At 40.3% G+C, this 10718-nt stretch overlaps 1 protein-coding gene across 1 annotated transcript; it reads left to right on the forward strand.

Moving 5' to 3' along the window:
• Nucleotides 1-579: 579 nt before the first annotated feature.
• Nucleotides 580-6422, forward strand: CXXC4 (CXXC finger protein 4). The gene is made up of 3 exons (XM_065405165.1): nucleotides 580-1590; nucleotides 6205-6285; nucleotides 6369-6422. The coding sequence occupies exons 1-3, from the start codon at nucleotides 583-585 to the stop codon at nucleotides 6420-6422; spliced, it is 1143 nt and encodes a 380-aa protein (XP_065261237.1). The 5' UTR covers nucleotides 580-582.
• The last annotated feature ends 4296 nt before the right edge of the window (nucleotides 6423-10718 follow it).

Consider the following 10718-nt stretch of genomic DNA (forward strand, 5'->3'; position numbering starts at 1 on the left):
CGCTGCTTTCTGCTTTACTTGACATTTGCATGCCCTGGCAACACTTGTTCACACATTTCATATGCCCTCTGGTTATAGGTATTAGAGCCCTTCCACCCATCGTTTGCATGTCTTTAGCACTCCAACTGGTCCCTTTCCCTAGGCATTTGTCAGCGCCCCTCCCCAGGTATGCCCAGTTATTAATGCATTTACTCAGGGGGAGGTGAGGCAGGATAGACCGGGAGCGTGGCGGTGGGCTCGTGGCTTTATTGGTTCGCGTGCAAACGCTCTGGAATTGCTGCTGAGTGTGTCTGTGTGACTGTTTCCTGTGCCTTGACATCTTTTTGGAAATGACTTTCTTTATTTTAGTTGTCACAGTTCCTGGGAGAATGCAAACGAAGAGGCTGCCTGACAATTTGCCGTCTGCAGAAATGTACCCCAAAGAGGATTAACACCCCCTCCCCATCCATCCAGCACCCGACCCCATCCATCCCACCCAGACGACGGCTCCTGTGGCCCTCCGCCCTGCCCTACCCTGCCCCTCACTGGTGTCCCCCCCCTCCACCCTTTCTCCCCCTGTCACCCCAGCATCCCATTGCCACCATGAACACCAACGTGTGCGTGGAGAGCGGCCCCAACCCCGAGGCCCCGGGGCTGCCCAAGGATAACCACCTGCCCGAGGGGGCCCTGAACAGCCTTGTGGATTACAACTCGGAGATGGAGCGCTACCGCTCCTTCGCCACCTTCTACAAGACCAACGGGGGCGCCTTCCCCCAGGCGGCCAAGATCGCTCGCATCACCACCCCCATCTTCCCCAGCGCCGCCGCCGCCGCCGCCGCCCGCATCGGCATGTCCCCCTGGAACTGCGATACCGCCACGGCCGCCGCCGCCACCGCCATGCTGTGGGGCAGCGGCGGCGGCGGCAGCAATACGGTCCCAGGCGGCGCGGCTGGTGCAAGGAAATCCTCCTCCGCCGCCGCCGCCTCCGCCTCGCTCCACGCCGGCAGGAGCAGCATGCACCATCGGAACGAGTCCCAGCGGCTGGGCAAGCCTGGCTGCGCGCCAGCCGAGCAGCCCGCGTTGCAAATGGCAAATAATAATTTCCTCTCCACCTTATCCCCCGAACACTGCAGACCTTTGGCTGGGGAATGCATGAACAAGCTCAAATGCGGCGCTGCTGAAGCAGAGATAATGAATCTCCCCGAGCGCGTGGGGACTTTTTCCGCTATCCCGGCTTTAGGGGGCATCTCATTACCTCCAGGGGTCATCGTCATGACAGCCCTTCACTCCCCCGCAGCAGCCTCAGCAGCCGTCACAGACAGTGCGTTTCAAATTGCCAATCTGGCAGACTGCCCGCAGAACCATTCCTCCTCCTCCTCGTCCTCCTCCTCCCTGGGAGCCGCCGGAGGAGGGGGGGCGGGAGGAGGCGGGGGAGGAGGGGCAGGCAACCCTGCCAAGAAGAAGAGGAAAAGGTGTGGGGTCTGCGTGCCCTGCAAGAGGCTCATCAACTGTGGCGTCTGCAGCAGTTGCAGGAACCGCAAAACGGGACACCAGATCTGCAAATTTAGGAAATGTGAAGAGCTAAAGAAAAAACCTGGCACTTCACTAGAGGTCAGAGGAGATGATTTCTTTTTCCCCAGCCTCCCTCCGTCCCTGCTCAACCCCCTCCCCCCACCCCTCCAGTGCTTCTTGTCTAGCTTCAAGATGCAGCATCCCTTTTCTGAAGCCTCATTCAGGTTGTAAGGGTTATTGCACATGTGACACTGGCTTCCCTCACTGGCACCTGGTATGAACCCACCCTGAAAGTAGAGGGCGGGGGATGCTCTTAAATAAGAGTGTGAAGGAAGTGGGGGAGGGGGGCGGGGAATCCCTTTGACATTTTTATTTTGGTCCCTGGAAAAATCACTATAGTTTCTTATAGTAACTAACATCACAGATGATGAATTAAAATCTTCGTTAAGAGGGTTCTTTAACACCTCTGCACGTGCTGGGCACATCCACATTGATGTGAACAATCTCTGTATGCTTATCTGTTATTTTAAAGAGTTCTGTCTGGTGACATGGAACAGAGTTTTACTTATATGAAACCAGGGGTGGAGGGTAAACACTTTTAAACCTGAAAGCAAATGGGGTGTTTATTTATTTTTTCTAACTTAATTGTTGCCATTATGAGATCTCTGTGCTTTATCTACTGTGTTTTCTATCTGACTGGTAATTATCTTTAATTTTTGGTGGAGAGGAGGGGGAAGAGAGCAGGAAAAGAATGTAGCTGAACACCTGACTTTTTAGTGGTCAGCGGTTCAGAACAAAGTAATAGCTAGTTATTTTCAGGGTGACTGATGGCAATTTGATTCAAGAAAGACAATTAGTCACAGAGTTAAGTAGTTTGGTGAAATGTGCTACAAATTCTTTTTGGCAATGCATTTTACAACATAATACTTTTTTTGGTGTACTAAAATGTGATGTAAAAAATAAGCACAGGTATGACTGAAATTATGTCTGATTGAACTGTATATACATTTATTTTTACAATGTGTCCTCAGAACTGACAAATGTATTGAATATCACAAAGCTGTAAAGACAGGTTTTCAAGTTTGCTAGACATACAAAAGACAGACAGATATGATGTTGTGGAAATTTCAGTTCATGTATTGAGTACAAGAGACAATGATAAAAATACAAAAATATATGTAAAATGGCTATTAGGTGATATTTTTAGACAAAGGAAAACAAGACAGAGGAAAGACTAGTAATCATATGTAATCCCTTGTCATTATTAAAATTATAGTGTTGCTGGTTAGATGCACATATCAGACGTGTCTGAAGGTGTCGGGGGGAATGGTAGATTTAGTACAGAGGAGTACTGTGTATACTGGGTGACAGATTAAGATTTGCAGTCACAGAAAATAGCAACAAAGTGAGAAACTGCAACTTTCCAGTTTGCAAGTGTTTTGTGGTTATTCTCTAAATCATTGGTTGCAGGAGTTTTCTCCAACAAGGGGTGGGGTCTTGGGGTAAAGAAAAACAATCCTTCAGTTTGTTTGACACCAAATAAATGAATACAGCCTTATTGATATTAATATTGCCACTGAACTGAAGGAAATTTTGGTTTTTTATATTAAAATTTTGCCATCGTGATTTATTGTATTATATTGAGTCCCATCAAAATATCATGTTCATTCCTCCTTGCAAGAGTGAACTATCCTTGTTGAAAGTTTGGTTATTAGCCCATTTTTATTACATTTTCTTCAGCTGCTTTTTGTAAGTAATCCAGTATCACAGAAATACAGCAAATTATATGGATTTTTTCTGGTGCTAGACATCAGCTGTTAACTTTTGATTTCACTTACTGTTTTTGGTCAACAATATACTTCTGTTATATTTGTAGAAAGTTTTCAAAGAATGTTTATAATCACCCACTCTGCAATAAACAGATAATGCTGAATTTTAATATTGATCCACAATTTAAAGAGAGATTACTTTTTTTCAGTGGCACTTGTTCGTTCAGCGACGTTGAACTTTGTTATACTACTTAGGCAAAAAGTTCTTTTTCATTAGGCTTGTAAACCAAGATGCGTCTGTGGTTTATTATTTATGATAAATGATAGATCCCGATGGAATCAGAAAGAGAAATATTTCTAGAGGAGATTAGTTTATATGTTATCAGACTTTTGTATGAGTTTGTGTGCATTTCTAAACACATTTCATGAATTTCCTTGCTCCTGACAAAGGTGTTCTACAGCCTTAAAAATTGTTCAAGCATGTTATGAGAATGCTACCCATTAAAATTGTTTAACTGCTGTGGCTAGTAAAAAAACCATGGTTTTATTAGCCACTTGTGTACTTTCATAACCACCTGCCTTCACTGCTTTTCTTCATTTTTTCTCTCTCTCTCGCTGTCACACACACCTCTGCTGCTATATTATGACTGGAAGGAAGCAGATTTCTCTCTCCAGCTGTAGAGATATCAGTAGACGTTCATTCTCCGTAGGTCATATCCAGTCACAAAGCATGTCATGGCGTGTGGCTAATATCCTTACAGGCATGTTATTTGTCAGTAGGAAAGGAAAAGTTCCCAAATTGGATAACTCTCTATTTTTGGTCATTTTTCTTCTTTCTTCTTCTTTTTTAATTAAATAATAAAGAATGCCAGCATGACTGCCTCAAGCACATGTGCAGCAACACAGTTCTGGTTGTAAGGCAACCAGCTGGAAGCATGTCAGAGAGTGACAGGGCCTACATGACTGAACTGAAACAGCAGTCGTGGTTGCAGGTGGGTGAGCATAGTCTGCTTGCTGAACTGGCTTCTCAAGCTAGCTTGTCTTGTGGTCTTTGTAAATCAACAGATCTCCTTAGGTGATACACTATGACCTAGGTAGGCACCTTACTGAGACAATATAATAAGAATCAAGGGTTCAAGTTCCATTATATACATATGGAAATTGTGGTTGTCAGTTACATACAAAATATAAAGGATGTCGTCTACAAAATATGGAAATGACTAAAGATTGGAAGTGAAACTATGCAAAAAAGTCAGTAAATTGGTTGAAACCACTGAATTCATCTTTCTTTTTCCCCCTTAAATCTGTTCTTGTCCTGGTGCAATGAAGGCATATGATATAACTCTCAAGGTTAGTACACTAAGTTTAAAACAGATTCTCATTAATGCTTTCAGATTACCTGACCCTTACATTTTTAATTAAATGCTTCCCTTCCAGCCTTTTTTTCAAATTGATTTTATTTTTCCATGTTTTTCTTATATTACCTGTGCTCTAGTATTTTTAACAGAATTTTATCATTACTAGGTGACTTTATGTATAGTATTAATAAATGTATGAAAATAAAATTGATGCCATATATCACTCTGTATACTCGTGTATGTATACACTGTGTTCATCTAGATTTACAGTTAAAGAGGCATAACCATTTTTAGTCCAGAGAGATTACTTATTTCTCTCCCATTAGTACACATTTATATAACGCCTACTGTAAGTTATAAAGACTAAGAGCCAAATCTTACTTTGTGCCTTTCTCACTCTTTGAAGTCAATAGGCCTGATTATGATTTCACTAGTTAGTTTTATGCTGGTGTAACTCCATTGATTTCAGTTGCACCACTCCTGATTTAAACCAGTGGAATATCAAAATCAAGCACAGAGTCACTCAACTGAGTAAGAGTGAGATTTGAGCACAACATTAAGTACTTTTCATACTTGGGCATAGTGTTACAATATTCAGTGTAACGTACTTTATTTGTAAAAGATACATGTTAATTAATTGAGTTACTATTGAAAAAAATAAGCATACTTATTTTCCATTCAAAAACAAGTTTTCAATATTAAAATTTAAATATGAAGGGCCTAATCCTGTTCCCTTTGAACTCAGTGCGGTTTTGAGATTGAGTTAATTGAGAAAAGGATTGGGTCCACTGATTTCAATGGAAGCAGCATTTGACCCTGAAAATGTAGCAGCATATGGCATTGCCACTAGGGAAAAGGGGGACCTGTGGGCAACCTCAGCACTTTTGCTCCTTGTTTTGGTGGCAAATGTGAACATTGTTAAGGCAACACTATGGAGCTCGGTGGGTAGGGGTCAATTAGTGGGGCCTCAGAGGAGGCATTTTTCCTCATGTCTTTCTAGCTTTAAGTTACATATTTTGATGGGAATCAGTAGTGTGAAGGAAAACTGGAAAATTGAGAGGGAACAGGCAGCTAATGTGAATGTCAGGATGACTAACTGGAAAGTCAGATGGAAGCACAAACTACTCTCTGTGGTTAGTGATCAGCTCACTGTCTGTGTTTCCTGTTGTGCACTGAATTAATTATTACTATTAGTTACTATTTGTGTTAGCATAGTGCCTAGCAGCCCAAGTCCTGGACCAGAACCCCATTGTGCTAGGCTCTGTACAAACACAGAACAAAAAGATAGTTGCTGCCCCAAAGAGCTTATAATCTAAGTAATTGCATCAGTCTCTTATGGGCTCATTTCAAGAATTTGGTTATGAGCCATAAATCCCACACCAGTCTGGGACTTTGCAGTTGCTTCTTCGTTGTGCAGTTGTATTCTGCCACAATGCTCTTGTTTTTCCATCTCCATGACTGAACTCTTAGGGGAAGTGGTAGAACATTCTTAGGGGAAGGTTCTTGGCTCTGGAATTCACTTCTCCTTGCAGTGTACTAGAATCAGAATCTGGTGATTTTATTTGATTGTTTCTTTGTTTTTTTAGAAACAGGGCAAGATGCATTTGTTTCTCTGTGTTTTCTTGTTTTCTGCTGCTTCTTCTTCAATTGAGCATGTAGCCAAAGAGGTATTTATCTTGTCAGTGGGCGGAGGAGACAGAGGCAGTTTTGCTGAAACTTTGCAATAGCTTTTTTAATTAATTTTTTGTAGCATTCACCTGGATATTACAATGATGGGTATGATAGACATGAATTAAATAATTAGTTCCCTTTGGCCAGCTGAGGTCCCATCGAAACAATGCGCATCACAATGACGCCTGCTGCTGCTTCAAGGTATAGTCTGGAAGAGCTGCAGGCATCTTCACTCACTCTGGTTGACACACGGCTTAATCCTGCAGCTGCTCAGAAATCTCATTGAAGCCATTTGCAGTTCTACACATGGGACAGGGTCCTGCAAGGTGTGAAGTGTCTTCATCTTTCAATTAAGTCATGAGAGGCCAGTGAACTTGAGGACCTTGGAGAAAGCATTCAGCACCTTTCCAGATCAGGCCTGCTGTCCCTTTACTGATCAACAATTCTAAGGGGTTCTTGATCTTTAAAACTGTAGAGGAATTGGTACCTTCTTAAACAGAGATGGTATTTAATCTTTTTATTAAATTTCATATTTTCTTACTGTCTTTATGTAATTTTTAGAAATACAAACCAAACAAAAACCACACCAATTATTAGTGTACAATTCAACCTATTAATATAATAAAATCCCCAAATTTTTAGTTCACCATTGATGGGAGACATTCACAGACTACTGTTGATGAAATGCACTAGAGTTTTGTGTTGTGCGAGATGGGAACGAAATAGTTGAATGCTTTTTAAAATGAAATGGACCACCACCAAAGAAATCTAGCACCACCCAAATTAGGTACTAAATTGAACCTAATTTTAAGGGATCAGCCAGCCAGCCATACCTGATTAAACTTTTTTTTTGTGTTGCAAACTCTACTTTTTACTCAAAAATCATTTGTATTAACTAGTCTAGTGTTGTTCATCAGTAAAATGCCTGAATGATCAGAGATTAACAAGTTATGACAGTTTTTTGTATTTTCATTGCATGGAATATGTTTTTGCACACCTTTTAAAAATATTGTAGATTAAACAACTGATGAGTCAGGATTATGGATCAGATTCAGCCCCGAGTTACAGTCATTTATTTTAATGAGGTTGCACATTGTTTAAGTCAAGATTTAATTTGGTTCAGCGATCTTTAATTTGGTGCAGTCAATGGGAGTTTTGAAATTGACTTCAGTGGGGCCAGGATTTAATCTAGTATTGTGACTGATTCATCATTGCATTTTTCCAGTTTTACACTGGTGTAACTCCCCTGAAATCAATGCATATTGATTTGGTGGGGTTGAACTGATTGGTTGACAATTTATATGGTAAATAAGACCAAATATTTGTTTGGTAGAAATAAGTGCAATAAGTAAAATTTTGAAACACACCTAAGGGTCTTAGTAACCTAAACCCCATTTTCCAAAGTGACCTAGGCACTTAGAAGCCAATCGGAGTATGCTCCTAAGTCACTTAGGTGCCTTTGAAAATTTTATCTAGTGGTGTATTTGTTCAATGCTTGGATCATACAAATAACTACATTGTGTGGGCTATGAACTGCTTGCCAAGTAGTCTAATTTAAGTCAATAGGACTCCTTGTCTGAGTACCTCACCATACTGTTTATTCGGTGTAAGAGTTGCAGAGTTAGGGCCTAAATATTTGCATTTATATAAAGTATTAATATTTTATTTTAATCGGCCAGATCCTGAAGTTCCCACTCAGTTTATATTTATTACTTAGTCTTCCAAAACTCTTTCTGAGGTCAGTGGGAGTTTTGCTTTAGTAAGGAATGAGTTAGGACTTCAGCTGTTGGCACACTATGAATAGCAAGTATGTGGAAATGCTTTTAAAATATATATATTTTAAAAAGTCTGCTTCAGAGACTTTGATAATAATCCCAGTTGATAAAAGCCAGTTACAAATTTCTGTACCACCATTAATGTATTTGTTGTATAGTGACCATTATGGTATTGATAGTGCAGTAAAACCAGGAACAAACCATTTAAAATTATACTAAAAAAAGTATCAATGAAAGGAAAGTTGGTACCCTGAATGTGTAGGTTTTAAAGTTTAAGTTTGCTGAATAAAATATCCCTATGCAGGTAAACCTAGAACTCACAACTCTAATAAAATATTACAGAATCTGTTCAATCACTGGTTTAAATTTTAAATGGTCTTTGTGTAGGACATGTTGTGAAAGGTTTAGGGTAAAATTTTCAAAAGTATCTAAGTGACTTGGGCTCCTAAGTGCCCAAGTCACTTTTTGAAAATGTTCCTAAATCTCATAAGTGATTCTATGGGACTTAAGTGCTATTGATAATGGGGTTCCTAAGTCACTTACATGCTTTTGAAATTTTTTCCTGTAGGCACAATTATTTTTGAGGAATAGTTTTGTCCTCAAAAAGCGTTCTCTGTTGTTGTAATCTATATATTTTGGGGAAAATTCAACTTATCCACTTGTTCTTGTCCCCTTAAATCTCTCCTTTGAGTGCTCACACTGAACAATAATGTTGTTTCATTTGACACTATTCCGCTATTTGGAAACTCAAAGCTATAGTGGCTTATTTTTTCTGTTTTGGGTGCATTTGTATTTTTTGCAGTCATATCTTGTTCCATCACATGCAAACACCTGTCCTAAAATTGAATTATTCTGCAGGGTAATCTAAAGCCTCCCCCTATTCAGCATCATATGTTTTCTGTTGTTTATTGAGTTATGTTGCACCATACTTCAGATGCGACAGCCATTTAATAATGTTGAAGCCTTAGCTCTGCAGGGGCTAAAAAGATCCCAGCAGGCTTGTTAACTTCTACTCTCAAACATTATGGGAAATATTTTCTCCTCCCTGGAACTCCTAGGCTTCCTCTTAATTTATTTTAAAACTATAAAAATCCATAGCCAGGTATCTATTAAGCCTACTGGATTTTTGCAGTTTTCTAAAGTTTCACTGTTACTTAATATTTAACCAGGTGCTCAGATACTACAGTGATGAGTGCAATATTATAAAAACCTACAATAGCTCAAGTCTAGGTTATACTTTGTGCCTTGTTCTTAAAGGGTAACAAACTCATCAAATACTTGCTTATTTAGCTACATTCGTGTTTCTTTTTTCTGCTGTTACTGAGTGTTTTTACTGAGATTACTGAATTCTGAACATTTCAGAAACCTTCCTTGTTTATTGTCTCAGGACAGTGCATGTTTCAGCTCCATACTGACTTGCAGTGAGTTACAATTTATTTTATGTAGCGTCTTTAATACTCAATATCATAAAACACTTTATTAAAAGAGCCATTTGTAAGGTAAGGAGAACGGAGAGGTTTTAAAGGGAGGAAATTATTCAGTGGCTTAAAGAGTGAGGAAGAGAGAGAGAATTCCAGATGGACAGGGCAACACAATGAACTCAAGACAATTACAGTGAATTTTGTAGGGAGTGGACACAGGGAAGTTCAAGATAGGTAGTAGTCAAAAGAGTGGAGATGAGGACAGATAGGTAGGGTAGAACACAACTACAGAGAGGTCTCACAATAAACAATTTTGATCTGGATTCAGAGCCAGGAGAAGCTCACAAAAGATCGGAGAGATACAACCTTACTTTTTATAGAAAAATAATAGCCTATTGCATTTGGACCATAAAGGAGAGAACTGCTGTAGTCAGGACAGGAAGTGACAAAAACTTGAATAAAAAATTCAGCAGAAGCTGCATCAAGGTAAGGATGAATTCTTGCAATGTTTCATAGCTGATGTTAGAAAAATATTCACATAATCAAAATATCAGAAAATATTATCGGTGTCTAGTATGACCCTTGAGGTCTCTGGTTGTGGGGCAAAGTACAGATCTGATTTAAGGAGAATAAGAACAAAATTAAAAACATGAGACAAACAGGACTTTTTATCCAGGAGGAGCACTGCTGTAGTTGATGTATTCTGCAGTAGAACATGATGGTGAAGCCAGGAGCTGACAGAGTCAAGATAGGCCAGTGAATGAAGTGAGATGGAGAGTTGGTCTGCAAGGTCTTGATGGGGAAAGTGGCAGTCAGACAGCCCAGAAACAGTTCAGCCAGGGGAGGACAGTGCTGGAGATGATCATGGTTTAAAGAAGGGCAAAATTATTGATAATACTGAAAGCTGCATTGAGATCAAATAGTGTAAGAAGAAAGAGGAATTTGTGGTTGGGGCAGAACGTTTATCATTAACTGCCCAAAGAGGCACATTCTTAGAGATGGTGAAAGGGTTAAAAACCAGATTGAAAGCAGTCAAAGAGTGTGTGCTGGGAAAGATGCTTAAATTGCTCAGAGGTTCCTGCTTTCTCCATGACTTTGCTGAGAGAAAGGGAGGGAGTGAATAAGGAAGGGTCTAATGAGACCTTTTCTGGTGTGTGGTGGTGGGGTAGTCTGCAGCTTTCAGAGCCGGAATAAAATCTCCAGTGGCATCAATGGTAAATTATGCTAATATAA

This window comes from Emys orbicularis, chromosome 5, assembly GCF_028017835.1.
Source record: "Emys orbicularis isolate rEmyOrb1 chromosome 5, rEmyOrb1.hap1, whole genome shotgun sequence".
Taxonomy (NCBI): Eukaryota; Metazoa; Chordata; order Testudines; family Emydidae; genus Emys; species Emys orbicularis.